Source organism: Piliocolobus tephrosceles, chromosome 4 (assembly GCF_002776525.5).
Source record: "Piliocolobus tephrosceles isolate RC106 chromosome 4, ASM277652v3, whole genome shotgun sequence".
In the NCBI taxonomy this organism is placed as follows: Eukaryota; Metazoa; Chordata; class Mammalia; order Primates; family Cercopithecidae; genus Piliocolobus; species Piliocolobus tephrosceles.
The window spans coordinates 53,814,229-53,842,197 of NC_045437.1; the positions used below are offsets into that span (position 1 = coordinate 53,814,229).

Below are 27,969 nucleotides of genomic sequence, written 5' to 3' on the forward strand. Positions count from 1 at the left end.
GATATAAGATGAGCAAGATGACCAAAGCACTCACATTTCCTCTCTAGCAATGACTTTCGAAGGTCAACATCAGGCTGTTATATAAAAAACAATCTTTATAGATGGGACCTTTTTTAACAAATGTAGAATCTAAGAGCTTGGCAAAACAGATTTCTCCTTCTGTTTATCTGATACATTTGGGGAACCTTGCTCTAATCATAATAACTTTGATAAGTCATAATTATATATAGGGGGAAAAGGGTAAACCACTCCCAATACAGTATTTGTGTCTTGAAAGCTTCAAGCTCAGTTATATTAAGGGTGAGAGGGAAAGATTTGCCTTAGAAGGCAGTACGTTGTTAGCTTCATTGAGAAGACTGACAAAGCAGTTTATGAGAATATAGTATGTAAGATGGTTGACTTACTATAGATGATATCAACCCAATTCTGTTTTGCTTAATTTATGCGAATCAGCACAACTTAGTGGAATAAAAATAGGAGGTGGCATTAAGTGTTAACTTTTTGTTGTTGTTGTTAAGAGACTGTTAAGATATGTACAGGGTTATAGAGAAAGATTTATTTTTTAGATTGACCCACTGTATTATGGACTAAAAGTTTTTGTTTTATGGTATAACTGTTTTAGTGAAAATACATCTAAAATCACAATTAGGAGTATATCCTAATGTGTTCTGGAAACAAAGCCTTTTTACATAGGGATCTGTAAATTTTTGCTGAAGACCGAACTCTAACTCATATTCCTATATTCAAGGCTAATTTTTGGACTATGCAAATAAGACCTCTCTAAATTAGAAGTAGAATTCATAAAATATGACTTTCTCATCATGCTGCAAACATTTTGGGAAATGTAAATATACTTTGATTTTCTATGAATTTCATAATCACAGGAGAAGTATATTCTGAAACTAATGCATTTTTTTTGCTTAGTCTTAGAAGCATAAACAAAAATAGAGGCTAGGAATTCAATAATTGTCTGTGTTGCTGTAGATATTAACCAGGGTTTGGCTTTTTAGTTGTGATTATATGCTGCTAGGAAAATAATCACAGGTCTGCTTTTTATATGTACAATTTTGCTCTGACAAGTATATGTTTAATAATAAGTTGTAACTACATATCATAGATGGAGACTATTCTACATTTGATAATGAGTGAGGTTCATGTTTTCTGACTGGAAAAATTTGCATATTACACCAACATACAAACCATCTATGTTTAAAATTATTATTTGATGAGAAGATTTGTATATAGTATCACTACAGTACTATTATAATTTTGATAGTAGCATATAACACTGGACATTGTAAGAATTGTATAGTTATATCTCCATTAGCTAGAACCCTAGATTAAATAAAAATTTCCCATAAATTTCAATTTTTTAAAAAAATGAGATAATTACAAAATATAAGACAACTTATATCTAATATTTTATGAAAGGAAATATTAGGTTGGCACAAAAGTAATTGTGGTTTTTGCCATTAAAGTAATTGCAAAGCCACAATTACTTTTGCGCCAACCTAATAGATTTACACATTTATACCAGGAAACATACAAAAAGTGTTCATATCAGCATAATTTGCAATTCTTAGACATTGGAAATAATCCAGATATTTATTAGTAGAGGAATTATAAATAATTGTGACATACTTATAAATGGAATATTAAAGAACAATAAAAATGAACTGGCTACAATTACATTTACACACATCAACATAAAAGTATCTCATATTCATGATATTGAGCAAAAGAATAAAGTCACAAAAGACTACCCACAGTATGACTACTTTTATATAGAGTCTCAAAACAGGCAGATGAATAATAATTAGACAGTAAAATTATTAAGCAAAGCAAGGAAATTATTATTATAAAAAGTCAGAATAGTAGTTACCTTTGGGGGTGGGGGTAAATGAGGGATATTACTGGAATAAAGCACTTGAGAATTTTCATAGGAAAGAAAAATAAGGAAAAGCACTCCCAGGGTTAAATATACATTGCTCGCATCTATGTGTCTTCCACCTCTGTACCTGTATCTGTAATATTTCATAATGGTAATTGATGACTCAGAGGCATGAAAATATCCAGAATTATTATTTTAAGAATTAATTAGTAACTAATAATTATTGTCTATAGACTTTAGTTACTTGAACATAGCAGGAAAGTAGCAGACAAATTTTGGTTAACATAGTGCAAAAAGCATTTTTCTTGCTTAACCCTTAGTTAAGAATTCAAATATAGGCCGGATGCAGTGGTTCATGCCTATAATCCCAGCACTTTGGGAGGCTAAGGCAGGAGGATCTCTTGAGACCAGGAGTTCTAGACCAGCCTGGGCAAGATGGTGAGACTCAGTACCTATAAAAGATACAAAAATTAGCCAGGCATGGTGGCACATGCCTCTGGTCCTAGCTCCTCGGGAAGCTGAGGTGGGAGGATCACTTGAGCCCAGTAGTTCAAGGCTGAAGTTAGCTGTGATCATGTTACTTCATTCCAGCCTGAGTGACACAGTGAGACCCCATCTTAAAACAAAATAAAAGAATTAAAACAGGAAAACGATCCCATCCCTCACATATTTAAATCAAGGTTTTACTGTATATACCAGATATGGTTACTAGAAGGAAAATGTACTACACATGTAGTAAACATGCATAGAAATGTACAGACAATTTAAATCCACCTTGCAGATATATCCCCACATTTGCTTTATTGGCAGACACTTGACTTGTAAGCCTTGCTAATTTGTACAAATATAACCAAATCCATTTCAAAAGTCCTTTGTTTATTCCATGTTTCTAAATACTGGTTCATTTTTAAAGATCCATGTGGTTTTCCTTTATATTTTATTTCATATGGTGTTTTATTCTTCTGTAAAAATATACTGGAAAAGGAGAATAAGACTTGTCTAGACTACATTAATACAAAGCAATAGGTGCTTCCAAAGAACTAAAACAAAAATACACGTTTGGGATAAACTTTCTTAGAAGAGTTTTGACCACAGGTGTGTGCAGTTCATGGCATTCTTGGTGGTGTGAAGGCCATTGCAGTTGTCCTCTGGTTTGGTAGTGTTTAAAGAACATGAACCATGATTAGAAGCCCACTAATATCAATATATTAAAACAACAATTTTAGATGAAGCAATTATTCTTGCTTCCTTCTGGGTTAAGTCAGTTTCCAATTTGCCATCAGAAAAGAGTTTTTTCCTCAGGATAAACTCTTAAACTCTTCTTTGGAGTCCACACAGTTCTTCCTCTGATTCTGGGTTAATTTTATGTATTACTAAAAGTAATTATTTTAAAATTTAAATAAAATAAGTTGGTGTCACCAAAAGCTGGTGTCACTTAGGTGAATATATCCTACACTTTTTTAGTTATGTCATTGTAAATATTTTTTGTCTATTGGATACCTACTTCAGTACACAATTTAAAATAAATATTTTCTATAAAAAAGATTTATAGTAGTGCTTAACTTGTTATTTTATTTTTATTACATATTTAATTCATTTCATAAAGATGTTTATAATTTTATTGTCAATAGAAATGAAACAGATATTTTAGAAGAAAGTTGGGGGATTAAACTACTAATTCAGTTATCTCACCAATATCCATATTATCAAAATGGTTCTTTTCCCATTATACTATTCAAATATGACCTCTTTGTCATTAACCTTAATATATAATTTAAAATTTACTAGTAGCATTACATTTGCCTAAAGTTTGCATATCCTTATAGATTAAAGATATATTACTTAATAAAACCAAAAAAGCATTCTATTTAAAAAATTCATCTAGAGGTAATTTTTCTTGCTGAAGTACGTGTTAATTTCTAAAAGTATAATAAAAAGGAAATAAAAAAGTGTTCTGTTATGAAAACTGGATAGCTGGGTGAAAAAAGATTGTTCTTTGTTAGTTAGATACCTTGAGCAGTGACAAACGAAATGATTGTAGTAGCCAATGGTAAAATCCATCTGTATTAGTACCATACTTAATATTCCATCTAAATATTTCTTATTGATTAAAAAATTAGGAGGGCATGAAAGAAAGGAGAAGGATATAAAGAAGACAGTAATCTGTCTCTTTCATCTTTAACTCTATATCACCTTAGGAATAGTATGGTTCACTTTTTAAAAGGTATTAATTTGCTGCTGTGTGTGAACATACCTTTTTATATAACAAATTGACTTTGACATGTTAAGAATATAAGAAACTTTTAAGTGAATAGGAAAGTGATTGTTATGCATAGTTCTTTCTTAGTTATCTATAAATGAAAAATTGTACTGTCCTAAGTAACAGTTGAGGAACTTCTACTTGTGAAATTATTTTCCTTTGGCAAAGTGGATGGAAAAGATTTGGGAAAAAAGAAAAAAACACAAGTGCTGGCACAATGGACAGGAATGTTGGAAAAAATTTTTAAATGTTGGCATAGGAATTCTTTAAAAATTCTAACTTACTCACATGTGAAATGAAAGTAAAAAAGCATCTGTCCTATTTTATGCACACTGACTAAATAAAAATGAGCAATTATATTTAGCAAAGTTTAAAGCTCTTTAAACTAAGGTATTCTGTCTGGGTTTTGGCGACCTTTATGTTATTTGTTCCACTGAATTAAAATATTATGTTTGAGTGCAGGCATAGCTTGAAACGTAGAAATTATACAGAGAAGAGAACATTCTCTTTTCCAATTCTGATGATCCTAGATGAAATATGAAATTTTTGAGAGACTAAACACTTCTAATATATTTGAGAGGAAAACTTTGGTCCTTGGCCTCATCTGTCATTCAACCCATTTATTAGTGAAATATTTCAAGAACCTATGGACATGCCTTAACACAACATCTATTGTTCTGCCCAAGGTGGAACTATATAAATTAGGTCTTTAAGGATTATAACCATAATTATTTTTTAAAAATTTTCTGCATTTCATGTTTTTAATTCTACTACCAGATGTGGTTATATTTTGAATGAAAACAAACAAGAAGCTTAGAGCAATATGAAATTCTGTTTTGATTCCTTGAGAAATTAGTTTAAATCAAGGCCAACATGACATTTTCAGATTGTTGTCTGAAATGATTTTATTGTGTCTTGGTGCTGAAATGAATTATTTGGAGCTCTTATTCAGGTTTCAGTAAAGCTATTCTGTTCTGTCATGTGATTATTTATTGGGAGAATGTATTGTTTTTCATGCATCAAGTTATTAAAACAAAGCTCAACACATGGTTTCATAATTGTGCCTGAAATAGTCCTTAGAGTACCTAATTTCCTTTGATCCTTTATGTTGAACAGTTCAGGCCGTGGTACTTGCCTTGATAATGAGCCTCCCAAGCGTGACTTTCTTTATCCAGCTGTGGCCCCAGGTCAGGTGTATGATGCTGATGAGCAATGTCGTTTCCAGTATGGAGCAACCTCCCGCCAATGTAAATATGGGGTAAGAAGTCTTCATCCTTATGTTTCGTCATTTATATGTGTTCTTCCATGACACAGATGTTAAGATGGAATTATGATGAATGTCATTTCCCTCTAGCAATATCTTTAATTTAAATATAGCTTTTGACACTGCAGTTTTTCTGATATCATATTTATAATATTTTTTCTAAATGTTTCAATAATCCTAAGTTAAGCACATTACAGATTTCTTGTGAGGGATGCAGGTAGAATTTTAGTAATTCTTAATGTGTTTTTTCTTTAAATCTTAAATTTATGATGCCGACTTTATTTTGTCTTTTGAAATATTATGGCTTTAAAATCCCTCTACATGCCTCTTTTCTGATACTCTTATAATTGAGCTAAAGGAAATTTTTACATTAGCTAGACGGCTTTACTTTTATTCATACTTGATAGTACTAAGTCACTTCATGTTGCTTCATCCACTGCCCACATTCCAACACCACAACCAAGCAGGACCAAGATGACATTAGCTCAAGTAATGAAACAAGGAAAATTGCTATGGAAGAAAAAAATGTAGGCATCATAATTTACTCTGCATGTCTGCCTTAAAAATAAGTCACAGTGTCTACATCAGAAAATGAATACAAATTCTTTTTAAGTTTCACAGAGCAAGATTTTAGTGGACATGTTCATATTAAGAACACAATATAAGCATAGTGAATGAAAAAATGGATTTTTAATATGTCAAATTGCTTACCAAAAAAATTCAGATTTAAAAAATAAGTTGAAAGCCTTGATTTCTTTTTCTTTTTCTTTTTTCTTTTTTTGAGACAGAGTCTTAGTCTGTCGCCCAGGCTGAAATTCAGGAGTGCAGTCTTGGCTCACTGCAACCTCTGTCTCCTGGGTTCAAGCGATTCTCCTGCCTCAGCCTCCTGAGTAGCTGGGAAGACAGGTGTGCACCATCATGCCTAGCTAATTTTTGTATTTTTAGTGGAGATGGGATTTTGCCATGTTGGCCAGGCTGGTCTCAAACTCCTGGCCTCAAGTGATCCACCCACCTTGGCCTCCCAAAGAGCTAGGATTATAGGCGTGAGCCACCGTGCCCGGCCTGATTTCTATTTTTATGCAAATAGTCTTTTAAATCCTGTTTTAGAAGTAATAATAATTAAGTGTTAGGGTGGTATTGTACTGTATCATTGTGCTGTATGTATCCTCTTTGGGTACAGAATAAAGGGAAGTATTTTCTTAAATATCTCTTGGGTGACAAGTATATTATTGTTATTCTTGTTAGGCTTTAGCAGCATATTTCTGCACTAGATTTAAAGATTGTGTGTGATTATATGGGTATGTAGAACCTTGTGTAAAACTTTGGCTTATCTTTAATCTTATTTTGTATGGTTCTAGTTTCTTTTGTTCTTAGGTTGTTTGTTTCAATAAAAGTCAGTCAAACTTTAACCACAGTCTTTCTATATGTACTTATGGATTAATACATTGAAATTCATGATCAAATGAACTTAGAAAATTTCTGTTAGATTATTCATATCCATGTCTCTCATTTCTTTGTTAGCAAGTGAAATAATCTATATTTTTGTTTTCTATTGGAAACTGGATTTTAACTCCACCTGCAAATTTCTACATGAGGTAATTTATATTATCAGTTTTGTAGAATCTGTGGCTACAGGATACAGTCTTTTTCTCTCTCAAATAAATTAATAAAAAATTGACTCAATTCTTCTTGCTATATCTATATATCTAATTCAGTTCAGACTAACTGATTTGAAATGAGATAAACAATACAAAGTTACATATTTTTACTTTATGTCCCTTATATTCGGCTTTTACATTCTTTTTATTTGAGATGGAGTTTTGCTCTGTCACCCAGGCTGGAGTGCAGTGGCACAATTTTGGCTCACTACAACCTCCACCTCCTGGGTTCAAGAGAGTCTCTCACCTCAGCCTCTGAGTAGCTGGGATTACAGGCATGTGCCACCACACCTGGCTGTTTTGTATTTTTAGTAGAGATGGGGTTTCACCATGTTGGCCAGGCTGGTCTTGAATTCCTGGACCTCAAGTGATCAGCCTGCCTCGGCCTCCCAAAATGTTGGGATTACCGACGTGAGCTACTGTGTCTTAATATGTTTTGTTTATAAAGACTTCTGTAATAGGTACAAAATAAAATTGGAAAACTGAGAAAGACATTAGCATCTTACAAACCTATACAGTTTTAAGTATTTTATCATGAATCCTTTTCACTTTGATTTGTAGCAAAATAATGGTTTCCCTAGATTCATATGAAAATGCTTGTGTTATTTTTTTAAGTGCTATATGTTACTAACAAAGTGTATTGAGTCATAACTGATTCTTTACAATCACTCCCACCTCTGAACTTCTGTCGGTTTACACAAACCTACACTGGTTTATATCTGGTGAATCCCTAAAGTTTTAAACAATTCTAAATACTACTTTGGAAAACAATAGTGTTTTCAAAGTTCAGAGTCCAGTGGGTAAGCAAATCATACTTCAGATGGTAGCTGAAGGGAAAAACAAACCAGCCCTGATTTAGGTAGCTGTCTGACTGTAGCATGCTGAAATGAACACTAAATACAGTTGCTGTAGACTTAGGAGAACACTTTAGAATTTTTGAGAGGGGATACATCTGGTATTGAAAAATCATGAAATGATTCCTCTTTCAACTAGCGGATCTCTCATGATGTCAGGAAAGATTTTAAAGAACTACAGAATGGGCTGGGCGTGGTGGCTCACCCTGTAATCCCAGCACTTTGGGAGGCCGAGGTGGGTGAATCACAAGGTCAGGAGATCGAGACCATCCTGGCCAACATGGTGAAACCTCATCTCTACTAAAAGTACAAAAATTAGCCGGTGTGATGATGCACGCCTCCCAGCTACTCAGGAGGCTGAGGCAGGGGAATCACTTGAACCCGAGAAGTGGAGGTTGCAGTGAGCCTAGATCAGGCCACTGCACTCCAATCTAGCCTGGGTTACAGAGGGAGACTTAGTCTAAAAGAAAAAAAAAAAAAAAAAAAAGAACTACCAAAGGATCTATACTGCAGAAGTGATAAGCTTTCCATCTCTTCCACTTGGCCATGAAGTAGTCATTGCTGGGTTACCAGTGATTACATCTGTAGTTAAGAAAAATCTTGCCTGAATTCTTAGTGAGTAGGTTCATTAATATACATGTTAGTTATGTTTGGAAATTTACATGAAAATTTTTCTGTTTTATTTTACTCATGGCAACATTTTTCATATTATTCTTGCATATCATCTATTCTTATTTTTCAGGTGTTATTGAAATTCCCATAGAAGTTGTGAGGAGGTTGTAATGGCTATGAATACAAAGAACAAAACAGTACAGTACAATATACAGAGTAATATAGTTGTATAATGCAGTAATCTATAAATGATGTATAGTCTCTGGTATTTATGTAGTGACTTTTTTCTGAGCTACTTCAGACTGAGTTGATAAAAATCATAATTATTGGCCAGGCGCGGTGGCTCACGCCTGTAATCCCAGCACTTTGGGAGCCCAAAGCAGGTGGATCACCTGAGGTTGGGAGTTTGAGACCAGCCTGACCAATGTGGAGAAACCCTGTCTCTACTAAAAATACAAAATTAGCCAGGTGTGGTGGCACATGCCTGTAATCCCAGCTACTCAGGAGGCTGAGGCTGGAGAATTGCTTGAATCCGAGAGGCGAGGGTTGCAATGAGCTGAGATCGTGCCACTGCACTCCAGCCTGGGCAACAAGAGTGAAACTCCATCTCAAAAAACAAACAAACAAACAAATCATAATTATTATATAATATTTTATAGGTGAGGAAGCTAAAAATACAGAATGTGATATACCTACTCCAAAGTAAAATAAATAAAGTCCTAATTGATGTCAGTTCTGTTTTCTATTAGGAGTAGTAATTATGTTAATGAAGCAAAGGTAGCAGATGTATTTTGTTTCACAAGACACTTGTTATTAAATTTTTATCAGGTAATGTCTGTTACTAAAAATCTTCTAAAAAGTCCCTATCTTGTCCCAGTCTTTTTTGGGGGAGAGGTGGTCAGGAGATCTTCTCTAAAGTCATTTTTTAGGGTCATAAGTTATCAGATGTCTGAAACTCTGAGTCCTGGATTTGAGTGAATTTCTTTTCTTTCACCTTATATAAAAAGATAGGATGTCTTCGAGGTAAAATACAAGTACAGACAAGTAGCCTGAAAAGCTAGATTCTTACTAGATCATCTAAAAATATCTGCTAGCTCTGCTGTAGTTTTCTAAGGGGACTTGGATAATTCCTGGATGAAAATACATTGCAAATAAAACAATAGTATCAGTATGTCCAAGAAATGTTTCTTTGCCTTTTTAGAGTAACAAGCTCTTTCCTGTAAAACTCTGGAGAATCTGTTGTCTCACTTCTCTTCCATTTTCCATTCATCTCCTCTTTTATTAGAAAAGAATACAAAAACTGAATTAACAAAAAGCATATTGCAGTAATAACAATAAGTTTAAACATAGGAAGGAAGTCACTAATCAACCTATATAATGTAGGGGCCGTAGGTGATCTTTTGACTGCTTCCCAAAAGGCATAGATTAATTTAAGGCTCAGCCTCAGCTTTAGCTCTTTATTTCTTTATTCTGCCACTTAAATCATATCTCAAATATTGTTTTCCAGTACACTTAATGATTCAGTATAGGTTAACAATATCCAGTACATAATTTACTATTGATTATTAAGAGCTGATTGTTCATCTACAGGTAGATTTAAGGCCACAAAATGAAAGAAATTTTATAGACATCATAGCTTGGTTTATTTATGGGAAATTTTTATTGTCTATGAAGTTTGTCATTGTTTACATAGACTTAAGAGTTAGCACATAAATGCATAATAGTGTGTTGTACATGTTACTGCTTATTTTAAATGTAGAACTGAAGAATCAGTAGATCATATATCCTGAACCATAAATGGGATGATCTAGTACATGGTGTCATGATGGATGGAACAGCATATTTTTATCAGAATATTTTAAATAAAAAAAATCTGTTCACCATAAACTATTACCTGTGACCTAGAATTGACCATTAATAGATTTTACTCAGTCTTGGGCACTTTTTTTCAGTGAACAGCAGCCAGGTTGTTCTTGTAAACTTCAGATAGCAAGAGGGTATGACAAGCATGCAAACTGTCTTTTATTTACCTGGTACATGACATTCAATAAATGTTTTCATTTCCTCTATGAACTTCTGTCATCTATGATAACATTTCTGTATATATGATAATGCTGGTACTGCTTTATGAGAATCTGAATCTTTTGTACTTTGGGGAGCATGTTAAGATACTCCAAGGCACACATACTGACTCAATTTCACTCTTCAGTCTCAGCTCAAATGCCAGTTTTTCTTCAGACAGGCCTTCTGTCTGATCATTCCCTATTAAAAAGGCTTTCCCCAGTTACTCTGTTTCACATTATACTGTTTATTTCTTTCATAGCACTTTTAAAATCCATAATCATGTTGCTTATTTGGTTACTTATTAAATGTGATCATGTAAATGAGGCCTTTTCTAACAACATTACTTAATATTGTACATCCACATGCACACACACACACAGACTTTCTATCATTTTCCTTGTCTTATATTTCTCCTTAATATTTATAAATTTCTAACATACTATCTATTTTACTTGTTTATCTTGCTTATTACTGTTTTCCCCACTGGAAAGTATTTTTCTTGGGGGCAGATATTTTGTCTGTTTCATTCACAGCTATATCCCCAGTGACTAGAACAGTGCCTGGCCCATGGTAGGTGCTCAGTTAATACTTGTTGTATGAATAAGCTGATAATTATCATGGGAGTGTAATTGCCATGAGGGGAAGGATTCCACCTGACTTGTTTATGGATATTTGTATAGTGACTAGCTCAATGCCTGGCTCATATGGGAACTCAATAAATATTTGATAAATAAAGGAGTGAGAAGAGTTATCTGGTGAAGAGAGTGGGGAGAGGACCGTTGTGAAGACCCTGAGCCTGTGTATTTGAAGAGCTGAGAGAAAGCCACTGTGCCCAGTGCTCTCAAACACTACACAGAAGAAACAGGAGAAAAAGGTAGAAGCCAAGTGTAACTGCACCTTATAGGCCACGTTAAGTTTTTGTCTTAAAAGCAGCAAGAAACTATTGAAGTATTTTTAATGGATGAGACCAAGAGATGCGCAGAAAATAACAGAATTTCTAAGGCATATTATGTCTTAGGAAACAAGTTTAATTCTGTAATCTGGAAAACCCAAGTTAGAAAATTAAAGGCTTTTGTAAAGTGAGCTATGATGTCCTCTTTTCCCTTTTCTCTTGCCCTCCAAACACACACTACGCAGAGTACTAAAACAGCTCTGCCACTAATGATTCTCCAGTGTAGCAATGTCCTTACTTTTCTAGGTAAATAGAAATTTATTCTTTTTATACTAGAGGGTGCTCATAACTCTGAAATGAGATGAATGGAGGTGTTTGTGTGTAAAGGTGTATGGGCTCCATAATTTTGATTTAAGATTGCAGAATCCCAGTGTGTTGTAGTGGAAACATAAAAGAACTTATAAAAAGAGATTATGACATAACTTTAAGACTTCTCATTAATTTTGACTCTTTCCAGTGGAAATGTATGTGTGGCCATTGTTATATTTTACTTACAGATCACCAAACTTGAAAGTTTTCTCTTCTACTTACCTCAATTAGATGATTAATGATAGAATAATCGACAAGTGGTTGAGTACCGTATTTCTTCCAAATTTTAAGTGATAAGAGACTTTTAGGATTTATTATTAGAAATGAAGATCAAAAGAGTAAATATAGATATAAATTTGGATTAATTTATAGTAAGAAATCTAGTCACATAGTTTATATTCATTCAATTCTATTGAAATCTGCATACTTTCTCACTTAAACAAACCTACCTGGTAGGCCAATTTATTATTGAAAAATTATTCGGTAAGCATTGAATAAAAATATGGGGTAGTACATAGATTATTTTCTTAATATATTAATTAATAACTATAATAATAATGCCATCAAGCTATGCCTACCTGAATATAGCTCTTTGACATCAGGGTAACTGCTAGAGACAAGACAGTTGAGTTCTCTGATCAGGGTATCCTCCCCGTGGAGAATATTTAATAAAAAACAACATACTTTGTCTCTCAGACTCATGCTTACTCCCTTTTGTTTATTATTTTATCACCACCAATTAAATAAGATTCAGTCATTATTGCATTATTATTGAGAATAATTCTTTCATATAATTGTATGTTAGTTGTACAAGTCTTTTGGGGGTATCACTGGCCACCTATGCAACTTTTTTAAGAGATACAGACAACTTGGGAGAGGATAGCAAGGAATACTGAGAAGTACGTATAAGGGAATGAGAAAATGAGTTTGAGTAGCCTGTAAAAAAGAAAGCTAAATGTTGGCCTCGAAACCATTTTCTGGTTTTGGAACACTTATTACAGTTTGATTGCTGGTAACAAATTGTTCTGCTTCCCTACCAAGAGCATAAAATATCCCACAGTTGTCTTAATTTTTACAGCTGGAAGGATGTAGATTAGTTATTAGGAAGAATTTCAAGTTATTAAATATTGGAATGTTAAACTGAGAAAGATTATAGAATCACACTTTCTTTGAAGATTTTAAGGTGGTGTAAATATTCTACAGTGTCGTTTGATACGGGCTTAGGGAATAAAAGGTGTGTAATTATTTTAGCACCTCAATATTCTTTTGAAATCCAAACATATATTTATCAGGCATACACTTGACAAGAAGTTTATTTGATTTTTTTCTTAAATTCTAAGCTAAAATCATAAGTCCATGATCACTTGTATCATTAAAGATTACTAGTTTTTACCCTGCATTTGCTTCTTAGAGGTTTTTTCTTTCTTGTCTTTTCTTTTCTTTTTTTAACCGTTCAGTCAGTTTTGAATACTTTTAAGTTGGTGATTAGTTATATAAACGGGATTTGTGGATTAAGGGTTTTTTTTTAGTTTAATTTTTGTTTTTTTGCCTTTCTAAGATCTGTTGCACTTAAATTTCTCATTACCCGTAACATAACAGGATTAAACTATTTAAGGCTAAAATAAGGGTACATTATCCTCTTTCTTCAGATCGCTGCTAAACACCTGGACCTAGGCCATAAGGTCACCATATGTTGGTTTTCAATTTTCCTTTGTGAGATCAAATGATAAGTAACCTTTCTAAGCACTGATGCTCCTTCCTGACCTTTAGGGCTTTGCTTTCCCTCTTTACCTTCAGGATCCTTTATTGCAAGCAGCTGTTGAGAGGTGTTACTGATAGGCTAATGTGAACAAAGAGGATGTTTCATATTTAGAACCAAGGACCCAACATGCGTAGAATTTAGAGTTTCCCAAGGGCCGAAAGTGTGCGCATGTCTCTTTTTTATTCTTTAAAGTTTATTTTTAAAAAAATTTTAAAGCCAACCAGCAAGTGTAAACCAACAATAAAATCCTAAGCTCCTCAACCAACTGATATACCCCTGCCTTCCTTCTTGGCCAAGGTTATTCCAAAGTAAACCTGAAAATCTAGTTGAGGCCACGATGGGAAGGTGGGGTCAGACATACCTCATTATGCCGTCCTCTCTTTGGAAGGTACAACTGACCAACATTATCATTAAAACAGAGATCTTAAGATTGATGAAACAGACTCTTCGTAGCAATAAGATACCAAATTCCAACCTGACTCTCGTATAGCATCACATGACGGATAGCAGGCCCTGAAAAAAATGGAAGAATTTTACCCTAAAATCTATTTATTTGGCATATGTTGAAGTGGCCCTGTAGAGCTGTCTCGTGTGGGGAGAATCCACATTCTGCAGAGAATCTCCTTCCCTTTCCAGGTCTTTTCCCTGATCCAGCAGAGAATTAACCTTTTTAAGTCTAATAAGAAACATTTACAAACTATTCTCTCTTGGAAGCCTGCTTACCTGGAGGCTTCATCTGCATAATACGAACCTTGGTTTTCACAATTCCTTATCCTAACCCAGACATTCTCTTCTATTGATTCCAGGTCTTTAGATAATAACTCTTTGAACCAATTGCCAATCAGAAAATCTTTTGCTCCACCTATGACCTGGAACTCCCCACCCCTTTAAACACATAAAACCAAGCTGTAGCCTGACCACCTTGGGCATATGTTCTTAGGATCTCCTGGGGCCCTGTCATGGGCCGTTGATGACTCATATTTGACCTAGAATAAATGTCAAATATTTTACGGAGTTTGACCCTTTTTTGCTGACACAATAAAAACACCATTTTCTCTTCACATACTGCTTTCCTTAATGACATAATAATTATAAAATGATTTTGTACTTTTATGATGTCACCTCCTCCCCTTGTGTAAGCTGCTAATTTTAATTTTCCTCGGTAAATAGAAGAGTTTCTCTTCCCATTTTTTAGTCTGCTTTAACATACATAGTTTCTTAAAAATAATGAAAACATTAGAAAAGGTAATTCTAACATATTTTAGAAATTATAAAGAGTCTTTGTGAAATAATCATTCTATTATCAAAAAAGCTCTGGTTCAGTTCTTTACAAGGTTATTTTCTGCGTATCAGGTAAGTTATTTTACATTAGATGATTACTATAAAACTCTGTTTTCTAAATATACTTTTATTATCCACTTATATTTGTTAATATTTTAAATTATTATTAATACTTGCAAATAGTGTTGTTCATTTCAAAATTCAAGTAAACCGGAAATCTGTGAATTGATACTAAAATTTTAAATAAGTAGGAGTATTTTTAAATGTCTTGTTTCTTGGAAGACCATGAAACACTTTTGTGAAATATGTTAACAGTATCTTTTAAAAATCCAGACAGAAGTGTTGATATTACACTTAGAAGTCCCAGTAATAATAATGCTTAAGTTGATTCCTAAACTCATATACTGAGTGAATATGTTATAAATTAGTACATACTAGTTATAATTTGGAGATATTGGCCGTTAAAATCAAAGTAAAAAATAGGAGGGTATTAAGTTTAGTGAGGTTTTATATTTTATTGAAATACAAAAGCAAACCATTACTAATCAGCCTTAATTGGCCAGTGCCATTATTCAGTTCTATTACATTTAAGAGAAATGGAAAAGTAACTTAGGTGTGTGGTGATTATCTTGGACACTGATTATCGAACAGAGCTGATTCAAATCTATATCTAGTTAGAATTGAAACAAATTGCTAAAGTTTTCTGAACCTAAAGTTTCTTACATTTTCTAAAGAGATTACCATGATGAATAAATGAGACACAAATATGAATATGCCCGGCATAGTAGTTGATAGTATACCCTGAAAAAAAACATTAGTTCCTTTCTTTTATTCCTGCCTACAACATCCCTACTAAGTGATCATGAAATATGTGCTGAAGTATCTACAGTGATAGGGATTCAGTTTTAGTTCATCATGGTTCACTCTGACTTTTGGAAGATTCTTTATATATAGAACTGAAATCTGCTGCCTCTAGCTTTTACGCATTGATTGAACTGACTTCTTTTCTAGGTTGACCTGCACATTTTTTTCCCCAGTCATTTATAAAATTGACTTTCTAAACTGCAGGAAAATAGTTCCAGTTTCAACAACAGGACAAACAGTAAACACAATCATTCCTTCAGGTATGAAAACAAAAATGCTAGATAATATAAAACTAATAAACTCAACTAAATTTAGTTCGTTTAGCTACAACATGTGATAAGAAGGGACATAGGAACAACTGAGGAATGAAGCCAGTATAATGCATGAGCCTTGTTTTTTTCATGTGTGATTGTTTCCTAGTATATTAATGATTTGAAGTTATCAGGCAAGCTTTCTCATATTTAAAGAAATAGTCTATAGCATTAAAGACTCTTAGGCCTACAGAAAGGTCTTTTTTTAATTGGACATGGTGGTTTACTTAGTGACTTTATTTCCAAAATACTAAGCTTTCTATTGCAGCCATGAGGGCAGATGAAGAAACTGTGAAGATACACATCGTTTGTATCATTTGTGTTATAGTTTAAAAGATGATTGATAAAGCTAAAGTCTGGATCCAATTCTTAATTTTTATGAAAGTGGTCTCTATTGGAGGCAAATGTCCTCCAAAGCCAATGTCTCTAAGAAGGAAGCATTACAAACCACAGAGATTAAGGCTGCAAAGGATCAGCTGATTGGGATGCTGGGAACAGCAGAGATTTAACTGTGCAAATGCTTTAATGAGGCAAGAAAAGGCACCCATAAGAAACTGAAGCCCCAGGCTTGATGCCTCACATAAGAAGAAAGTAAAACCGTATACAGCCTACATGGTGCTGACCAAATAAATCAACATGACAAATTGATTCAGTGAAAACCTTGGGATGTGTGATAGAAATAAATGAAGATGCACTTCTACAATTCAAGAGGCACAGAATACACAAAGAAAAAGTAATGTTCACTGAAGATAAGGTTGAATACAAAAATACAACACAAGGAAACAATCCACCATGAAGTTGACAAGTTAGGAAAATTAATGACCCAAGACAAAAAGATATGGAAATATCGAAGACAGGTTAAGAAATAGGTGATTGAAATGAGAAGGTCTAATGTAAGTTGAATAGGAGCTTTAGAAGACAAAATAGGAAAGATACACATTAAAAGAGATAATAACTAATAGTTTTTTAGAATCAAAGAAAGACATAGAAATTAGAGCATGAATCTCAAGTAGATAAATAAAAAGAACACTTAGATACAGTAATGAAGCCCAGGCAAAGTAACTCACGCCTGTAATCCTAGCTCTTTGGGAGGCCAAGGCAGGCGGATCACTTGAGGTCAGGAGCTCAAGACCAGCTTGGTCAACATGGTGAAACCCCGTCTCTACTAAAAATAAAAAAATTAGCCAGGCGTGGTGGCAGGTGCCTATAATCCCAGCTACTCAGGAGGCTGAGGCAGGAGAATCACTTGAACCCAGGAGGCAGGGGTTGCAGTGAGACAAGATGGCACCACTGCACTCCAGCCTGGGCAACAGAACGAGACTTTGTCTCAAAAAAAAAAAAAAAAAAAAAAGATATGGTGATGAAATGGTCCTAAAGCAGACAGAAAAAATATTGAAAGCAACAAGAGAGACTATAAAGGTCCGGTGCAGTGGCTCATGCCTGTTATCCCAGTGTTTTGAGAGACTGAGGCAGGAAGATTCCTTGAGCACAAGAGTTCAAGACCAGCTTGAGCAACATGGCAAAGCTCTGTGTCTACCAAAAAATACAAAAATTAGCTGAGCGTGGTGGCATGTGCTTGTAGTCCCAGCTACTTTGGGGGAATGAGGTGGAAGAATCACTTGAGCCTGGGAAGTCAAGGCTGCAGTGAGCAGTGTTCACACTACTACCCTTCAGCCTGGGCTACAGAGTGAGACCCTGTTTCAAAAAAACAAGACTGTAAAGAAGAAACAGCAGTTAGACTGACAAGTGACTTTTCATCAGCCTCCACAGAAGTCAAATGGCAATTAATTTTAACACCTTCAAATGCTAAGGTAAGATAAATGTCAGCCTACTATATTCAATTTAAATATCATTAAAAATGAGAATATAGCCCGGTGCGGTGGCTCAAGCCTGTAATCCCAGCACTTTGGGAGGCTGAGACGGGCGGATCACGAGGTCAGGAGATCGAGACCATCCTGGCTAACACGGTGAAACTCCGTCTCTACTAAAAAATACAAAAAAACTAGCCGGGCGAGGTGGCGGGCGCCTGTAGTCCCAGCTACTCTGGAGGCTGAGGCAGGAGAAGAGTGTGAACCTGGGAGGCGGAGCTTGCAGTGAGCTGAGATCCGGCCACTGCACTCCAGCCTGGGCGACAGAGCAAGACTCCGTCTCAAAAAATAAAAAAAAAAGAGAGAATATAATTAAGATGTTCAGAAAAATAAGAAAAAGTGCCCCTTACTAAATTAACTGCTAATGGATGTATGTCAAAAAGAAAGAAATTGGATTCAGAAGATAGTGGCAAGATATAAAAAGAAATTGGCATTAAAAGCACTGGTAAACAAAACACACAGATACAACTAAACAAACATTGATTATCAAGTGTTGGGCAATGGAAAAAATGCTCACCATCACTAATCATCAGGGAAATGCAAATTAAAACCACAGTGAGATACCACCTTACTCCTGCAAGAATTGCCATTATTAAAAAGTCGAACAATAGATGTTGGCATGGATGTGAGGCAAAGGGAACACTTACACATTGCTGATGGAAATGTAAATTAGTACCTCAATGGAAAACATAAAGGAGATTCCTTAAAGAGTTAAAAGTAGGTCTGCCATTCGATCTAGCAATCCCACTACTGGGTATCTACTCAAAGGAAAATAAGTCATTATATGGAAAAGACTCTTGCACACGTATATTTATAGCAGCACAATTCACAATTGCAAAGATGTGGAACCAACCTAAGTGTCCATTGACTAATGAGTGGATAAAGAAACTGTGGTATATACATCTTGTGGAATACTACTTAGCCATTAAAAGATCAAAGTATGTCTTTTGCGGCAACTTGGATGGAGCTGGAGGCCATTATTCTAAGTGAAGTAACACAGGAGTGGAAAACCAAACATTGTATGTTCTCACTTATAAGTGGGAGCTAAGTTATGAATATACAGAGGCATACAGAGTGATATATTGGACTTTAGAGACTCAAGGGGGAGGTTGGGAGGGGTCTAGAGATAAACTACACATTAGGTACAGTGTACACTGCTCAGGTGAGAGGTGCACTAAAATCTCAAAATTCACCACAATATAATTCATCCATGTAACAAAAAACCACTTGTGTCCCAAGCGTTACTGAAATAAAAAATTTTTAAAAAGTCTTGGGCAGCGGGTCATTCAGAAACTTTCAGACTTTTGTAGGCAAGGAAAATTTCTCTCTAAAAACTAGCAGACAAGGATAGAGATGCCAATTCTTAATTTTGCCAGGAAGGAACATTTTGCAAAGCCTGCCATAAGCATACAGACCCTGACCTTGGGAATTTTACAGTCTACTGTAACACCAATAAAATAAAAAGATTACAACTTAACAAATAAGGACAGTCCATTAAAATAAAAAAAAAAATAGTTTTATGGGAAAAAAAAAAAACTGTCCAGGCTTGGTATGGTGGCTAACATCTGTAATCCCAACACTTTGGAAAGCCAAAGCAGGAGGATCTCTTGAGCCCAGGAGTTCGAGGTTGCAGTGAGAGCTCAAAACTAAACAAGCACCTGTTCACATTGACATCCTCCTTCTACTTTTGTCAAAGAATATTAAAAACTTTATCATAGAGCAATACCAATCCGTGCCATTTGGGCTACATGTCTGACTATAACCTACCTTTTCCTCTGAAGTGCCTGTGAATTCTAAGTGATTATTATTTTTTTATAAAACCAACATAATACCTGGTGCATAGCAGATTCTTGATAAATATTCTTGAATGAGTTGGGAAAAATACTATTACTTTTGTATTGCCAGGCATTCCTCCTAACTGATTAGAAGTTGACCCCATAATATTAGAGATTCCAATTCAAATTTCCAGTGTCATATAACGGAAATGTCCTTTAGTGGGGACTGTGGGTAACTTCTCTCTCCTTCCTTAAACTCAAGAGCAAGCACAAAGACCTGAATTTCCCCTACAGAGTCTTCCCAAAACAAAATTTAGGATTATCAAGGGGATTCTAACACGCAGGCGCTGATTTGTTAATTCACAGAGGTTATGAAACTAATCTTAATAAATCTTAACTTCTGGCCGGGCGTGGTGGCTCAAGCCTGTAATCCTAGCACTTTGGGAGGCCGAGACGGGTGGATCACAAGGTCAGGAGATCGAGACCATCCTGGCTAACATGGTGAAACCCCGTCTCTACTAAAAAATCCAAAAACTAGCCGGGCGAGGTGGCGGGCGCCTGTAGTCCCAGCTACTTGGGAGGCTGAGGCAGGAGAATGGCGTAAACCCGGGAGGCGGAGCTTGCAGTGAGCTGAGATCCGGCCACTGCACTCCAGCCTGGGCCACAGAGCGAGACTCCGTCTCAAAAAAAATAAAAAATAAAAAAATAAATAAATCTTAACTTCTATCAGGATTCATGACTATGTGAAAGAGAACTAGAGCTAAGCTGGTGGATAGTAAAAAAAAAAAAAAAAAAAAAAAGAGAGAGAGAGAGAAAAAGAAAATCATTCTTTCTCACTATACTTCAACACCTCCTATATTTTATTTAGGGAAATCTGCCTACTATGATGGTTGCCATGCAAATTCCCCAAGAGGCAAACAATTTCAGCATGCATTTAACTTCATTAGAGCCTGGAGCCTATGTTAGGCTGCTTATTCAGCAAGTAATGTGCATGTGCAAATGAAACTGACATACCTATGCAAATATATCATCCATGTTCTAGGATTTAGCAGTTTAGAGAAAGAAGTGTATTTCTGAAAGTGTGGAATTGATCTCAAGTTCATTCAGGAACTGTACTTCTTGTTTACTTTGTATGAAATGAAATTTTCTTTTTATCTTTCAAGAGATTATCCTTTAAAAAAAAAAGTAAAAAATCTTGGGAAACATTCCTAAATTGGCCATCAGTATCTTTCTTATTCAAGTTGAGATTCCAATTTCTAGAGCTATCTGAAAACTCTTCAGAGCCTTCTCCATGACTAGTTCTACATTTTGGGAGTGTTCCTCAACATAGAATTCCACTCCCATACTTTAAACAGTGATTTCTGAGAAGTTAATGCGGTAACGAAATTTGAATCCCCAAGAGTCCACCAAGGTAACAAAATGCATTAGAAGTGGGGATCTAGTTTTCAAAATGCATCATTCTCTAAAAGGTAAGAGGGCTCTATTGTGAACTTTGAGATTAAGGTTTTGAAAAAAGTATCTTAAGCACCTGCTACTTTGGGTAGAGATTTTCAAGGCACTTTTGGAAAATAAAGTTTCCGTAACCCGACTAAATAGTGTGTTTTCCTGATAGATGCGATAAGTATTGCCCTTTTCAATACTGGAACTTTCATTGCTAAGTTTCGTCTGAAGTAAACTTTAGGCTTCTTTTACCTTTGTCTAAAGTAAGAATGCAACCTAATAAAGATCACAAAAGATCAGGAGTATCATCTAGGACTATGGATGAAATTTTGTTGTTGAGGCGGAGTCTCGCTCTGTCGCCCAGGCTGGCGTGCAATGGTGTGATCTCGGCTCACTGCAAGTTCCGCCTCCTGGGTTCACGCCATTCTCCAACCTCAGCCTCCCGAGTAGCTGGGACTACAGGCGCCTGCCACTACGCCTGGCTAATTTTTTTGCATTTTTATTAGAGACTGGGTTTCACTGTTAGCCAGGATGGTCTCAATCTCCTGACCTCGTGATCCATCCGCCTCGGCCTTCCAAAGTGCTGGGATTACAGGCGTGAGCCACCGCGCCCGGCCTGAAATTTTTTCATAATCTATATTAATCTCTATTAATGCTTCTCTATTTTTACGGACACATTTTTCCTTGAATTTGGATAGATTTTTGATACATGGAGCAATATTTCAAAGCCCTTAAATGTTACTCCTACTGCTTTATAAACTACAAGAAAATATTAAGAAATATAAACTAAAAAACCATATTCTTCTTCTTGTTTATTTTATTTTTATTCTTTCTTTCTCTTTCTTTCTTTTCCTTTTTTTTTGTTTTTTTTTTTTTTTGACACAGGGCCTCATTCTGTCATCCAGGCTGGAGTGCAATGGTGCAATCACAGTTCACTGCAACCTCTAACTCCTGGGCTCAAGCGATCTTCCCACCTCGACCTCCTAAATTCTGGGAATACAGGCATGAGCCACTGCGCCTGGCCTATGATCTTCTTTTCTAATGTTTTCTCTCTCTGTAGGCCACTAGTTCTCCAAATGGAGTTTAAACATTTTTAGGTATTGAAAAGCCTAATAGGACCAGGCACAGTGGCTCACACCTGTAATCCCAGCACTTTGGGAGGCCAAGGGAGGCAGATCACGAGGTCAGGAGTTCAAGACCAGCCTGGCCAACATAGTGAAACCCTGTCTGTACTAAAAATACAAAACTTAGCTGGGCATGATGGCGGGCACCTGTAGTCCCAGCTACTTGGGAGGCCGAGGCAAGAGAATCCCTTGAACCCAGGAGGCGGAGGTTGCAGTGACACTGCACTCCAGCCTGGGTGATGCAGCGAGTCTGTCTCAAAACAAAAACAAAAACAAAAAACCCCTTAATAGACACTATATGTCTCCTCTCTGCCTGGTAGGAGGCATCCTAAAGAGGAACCCAAAGAGATCCCCTCAATTCGTTATACTCTGTGGGGCACTTCCATTTGTAGGACCAGTTAACTAGTGACATTGATATTTCATTGCCTTAATTCTGATTGGGTTTGTAACGTGAGTTCTTGTTTTGAAAGTTAAAAGATCAGTTGAGGAATAAAAGCAAAAGGATTAAATGTCATGTTAGTTTACTTTTGCATTTCAGATAATCATATTTTTATTATAAATATATATTATACTAGGTTGTTTTAGCATAAATTAAAAACTTGTAACATTGGTAATGCTGCTAGTTGGTGATTATATATTTAAAAAACTGAAAATTTGAGTATTTTCTTCAAAAGTAAGCTTTTTGGGGACTGTTGAAATGCGTTATATAGGAATAATATTGGACAGCTTGTTTTAAAATCTGATATGTTAATACGGTATTAACAAAAAAGTATTTTATATTGTCAATATTAGAATAAGTGTTGTAATTTTCCTATGCTGAGGTAGCATAATGGAAAATCATAAGAAAGGAAACAAGACAACTCCACACAGCATACCCAAAACATTCTATAAACAGCAGCGTTTCTTCAAAACCAAGTTTCTTTTTCATGGAGGTAGGCTATATTGATGTACTGAAAATAACGTTGCTAGATTGTACTTAGGCATATATGAATGTTAAAAATTACTCCAAAATATACTTCAAAATTTAAAAAATTCCTACATTAAATTCCTATCCATTCCATGGTCTATTTTCCTGTTTTAAAATTGTCTTCATTTGAATATTATGGTAGATCTAAGAAGTCATTTTCCTGAATCTCTTTATTAGTAATTGGTAAGTTTGTATTATTATATATTTTTGAGTGTAAAAAACATATATTTCCTTTCTACATAGTCATTGTTTTCTCCCTACTCATCTATATTAATGAAATTTCTAAACACTATTGTAAAAAGAGCCTAACTAATATTAAAAGCTAAGATATACTTTATCTGCTAAAATAAGAATTATAAAGACAAATATTTAAATGATACTGTAAGATGTTTCATAAAAACCTCCTCCAAAATCCTCATCTCTGATGCTTCAGCAGCAAAAGGTACCTAGGGTCTCTTTTATGGAAGAACTGGACATGACTCTATTTCTGATCAACTTGCTTTTGCCTTCTTTCCTAGGAAGTGTGTAGAGAGCTCTGGTGCCTCAGCAAAAGCAACCGCTGTGTCACCAACAGTATTCCAGCAGCTGAGGGGACACTGTGTCAAACTGGGAATATTGAAAAAGGGGTAAGCTCAATGATTTACTACCTGTTTGACATGTATACAAAAGTGATAAATTGCTGGTGCTGACATTCAACCACTAGAAAGCCTTACATATTCATTTAAAATCTACTTAAAAATAATTAATTCCTAGAACAATAGGTTAATTGTCATACCTTGGTAGCTGCAAATATGCATTATTTAGGAAATTACAGTTGGTAACTATCTTTTATGTCAGTTTCACATTTCTGTTGCTATATGTATGTTACATTTGTACCAAAAGTAATGCAACAGCAATCTTTTTGTTATGTAATATAGTCTGTTTACTTATATGACATAGTCTAGTTTTTCTGGTAAATAATTCCCCGGAAAATTATGCAACACAGAAGTAGACTTTATAACTATAGTATTACTAAAGTCACTTTTTTTTTTTTTTGAGACAGAGTCTCATTTGGTTTCTCAGGCTGTTGTGCAGTGGTGTGATCTCAGCTCACTGCAACTTCCGCCTCTGGGGCTCAAGCGATCCTCCCACCTCAGCCTCCTAAGTAGCTGGGACTACAGGTACACACCACCATGCCCAGCTAATTTTTGTATTTTTGGGTAGAGACGGAGTTTCGCCATGTTGCCCAGGCTGTTCTCAAACTCCTGGGCTCAAGCTATCTGCCCACCTCAGCCTCCCAAAGTGCTAGTACTATAGGCATGAGCCACCACACCCCGTTTAAAGTCACTTTTAGATTGCAGTATGAGAGAAGGGACTAGTAGAAAAATAATAATTAAATAATTAATTGACCATAGAAATTAGAGGAAATAATTTGTTTCATCAATCTAGTTTTCAAAAATATAATTGTTAAGACTTGTTTAAACATGCTTGGCACAGTGGCCCACCCCTGCAGTCCCAGCTAAGTGGGAAGCTCAGGTGGGAGGATCACTCAAGCCTAGAAGTTTGAGTCCATCCTATGCAACAAAGTGAGAGACCCTGTCTCTAAAAAAAGAAGCAACAACAACAATTGTTGAAACAGATAGTAGCAGTTTGTGTACTACTCTTAAAATTTTCTAGGAATTGCTCTTTATGTAAATTTAAATTCTAGAGTTTATTTCTGTAGACTGAATTTGTAATAACTATCACTGTCATCTGTTCTCAGTTCTGACTTCTTCCATGTTAGCTGGGTTAGTTTCAACAAGGATTACACTGAGTTTCAGCTTGCAATCTGATGTTTAAATAAAAAAGAATGAAAGCTTTTGGGCAGCTGTCACAGTTTATTAATCCTTGCTGACGGCTTCATTCAGGACCCATCACCTAGTGCCATGTTGATGGCTTTTCCATGCTAAGTTTGGAAATGTTGGTAAATTATGCGAAATATATAAATTGATAGGGTAATTTAAAAAGGATTTAGAATCTTTTTTAGATATTGTAAATAGCCAATAAAAATACAAAGAAATTCATGCACTACCAAAAATTCCTTCTACTTTTTTTCACTGAAGTAATAGAAAATATTAGGAATTGCATTCTTGAAACAACAATCTATATTTATTTTGGAACCAATAATTCCTGTCAATTTACCTCAATCTCTACTTAGAAGAAATACACAACCATAAAGAGAGAGAGTCACAGGGAGAATCTATTTCTTTATTTACCATTGATTTATTATTATTCTCGTGATCAAGTTCATGGTCCACAGTAAACCACTAGTAGTGGCTATCTGAGAACAAATAGCTCAGCTCCACCAATAAATTATACTGTAAATACATATTTAATACCAATCATTTGTGCTTAATAACAGGGCCCTCAATTGTCATATCTTATAGCATATATGTGCATATATATGGTAGAGATGATATGTTTCTTGGAAATTACAATTTGAAGGATAACTAGAAATACTCTCAGACAATTTTAAAGCTAACAGTATTGAATTTAAATTGAATTTCAATTTCAGTAAGCAAATAGAGGGGAAATGTAACTACTTCTTTTTCTTTTAAACAGAGTCTAGCTCTGTCACCAGGCTGGAGAGCAGTGGCACGATCTCGGCTCACTGCAACCTTCACATCCCGGGTTTAAGCGATTCTCCTGTCTGAGTACCTGGGATTACAGGCACACGCCACCATGCCCAGCTAATATTTGTATTTTTAGTAGAGATGAGGTTTCACCATGTTGGCCAGGCTGGTCTCGATCTCCTGACCTCATGATCCACCCACCACGGCTTCCCAAAGTGCTGGGATTACAGGTGTGAGCCATTGCGCCTGGCCAAATATAATTACTTCTAAGCACAAATAAGAATGATCACAAACAAGAGAAAGTGAATAAAATGGGGCAAAATATATTTGATTTCTAAAGATTCAAATTCTTAATCTAGGTTAGTCATCAACTTTTTGATCCATAAAGGAAGTCTATAGAATTCTAATATATATACATTTGAAAAAATGGAAATGCTGTGGTTTAAAAAACCCCTTGCCTGCCCTTTACCCTGTCTTTGGACCTTTGTTAGCTTCTGACATATCTCCAAAGCCATGGTCTCCATGAAAAACTATTTAAAAACCTTATAAGTATGGCAAAATTTATGTGTCAAGGGGTCATTTATATTCATAATGTAAGAGTGTACTATCACAAGGCCAATATAGCGGATATCACTATCTAAAACTAATCTACAAAACAAATCTTTGTTGTTTTTCCAGAGACCTGGAAGATAGGTAAAGTTTTAGGAATAACACTAATAAGTCTTAAAAAGAATGAATAAATGAATGGAAAAAAATACAAATGCAGACTCCTAGAAAGGAAAAGGATAGAGTAGTAGATGGCCCTCAGAATAACCTTATCATTAACTTTGAACTTATGAAGAAGCTTTCAGAAAACTAAATCAGCCTGTATTTTTTAGAAAAAACAAACAAAAAACAACTAGACATGTGATCCAAACACTTCTTTATTTTTTATCTTTTACTAACTGTATTGACCATGTTATCTCTTGTATGAATTTTTGTTGTTAATTTTTGTTATTTTTTTTCTCCTTAAGAAGGAAGCATATTTACTGTTGCCAAAAGGAGATTTTGCCCTTAGGGCTATAATATTTGGAAAGTAAACCAGACCTCAGAATTTTGACCCAAAGCAAAACAGCCCTGCAAAGAGCTAGGGACAAAATTAAAGTGGAATTTTCAATTAATCTGGTCAACTTTCTGTGGTTAGTTTGTATATGTGCCATCTAAAAATAATTGACATCCCAGTAACAATAATTACAAAGATGATGAATATTTAAGAAGTACTTACGGCCGGGCGTGGTGGCTTACGCCTACAATCCCAGCACTTTGGGAGGCTTAGGCGGATGGATCACCTTCGGTCAGGAGTTTGAGACTAGCCTGGCCAACATAGTGAAACCCTGTCTCTACTGAAAATACAAAAATTAGCCAGGCATGGTGGCAGGCACCTGTAGTCCCAGCTACTCAGGACACTGAGACAGGAGAATCACTTGAACCCAGGAGGTGGAGGTTGCAGTGAGCCAAGATTGCACTCCATTGCACTCTAGCCTGGGCAACAGAGCAAGACTCCGTCTCAAAAAAAAAAAAAAAAAAAAAAAAAAGGTACTTACACTATGCTTGGCACATATTGCTAAGTGCTTTACAATCATTCTTCTGTTTAATATTAAGAAAAAACCTATGAGGTAGGTACAGTTTTAACTCCATTTTACAGAGGAGAAAAATAAGACTTACTAGCCCCAAATTTCACAGTAATTTAATGGCATAGCTGATACTTCAGCCCAGGTCTTTCTAATTTCAGAGTTGAAATCTTTGCCTCTCTATACTGACTCTAATTTTACTTTATCTTCACATGAGAAATTTTGCAAAGTAAAAAGCAATTTTTCGTTGTCACAGGAATCAAGTGGGTCAGTAAGCCTAATCTAGGTGGTGACAATGTATTTCACTCTTTAATACTAAATAGATTTTTCATTTTCTACCTGTAAACAGTATCTTGTTTTAGGAATCACAATAAGAAAACAATGTCAGTAGAACATTGAGCTAAGCATATATGATTGTGTGACAATTGGTAAAATAATGTATCTCTAAAATGAGAGACAACCAATTTCTATATATTTCATAGAGATATTATGAGGATAGAATTAGATAATAT

General features: G+C 35.2%; 1 protein-coding gene across 2 annotated transcripts in view; it reads left to right on the forward strand.

Annotated features, from left to right (window-relative positions):
- The window catches only part of ADAMTS6 (ADAM metallopeptidase with thrombospondin type 1 motif 6), a 333,597-nt gene that overhangs the window by 184,996 nt on the left and 120,632 nt on the right, over positions 1-27,969 (forward strand). For both annotated transcript variants that reach the window (XM_023210467.1, XM_023210468.2), the window contains exons 11-12: positions 5,268-5,409; positions 23,775-23,882. In XM_023210467.1, coding sequence (XP_023066235.1) covers positions 5,268-5,409; positions 23,775-23,882 — 250 coding nt within the window. The remainder of the gene's footprint in view (positions 1-5,267; positions 5,410-23,774; positions 23,883-27,969) is intronic.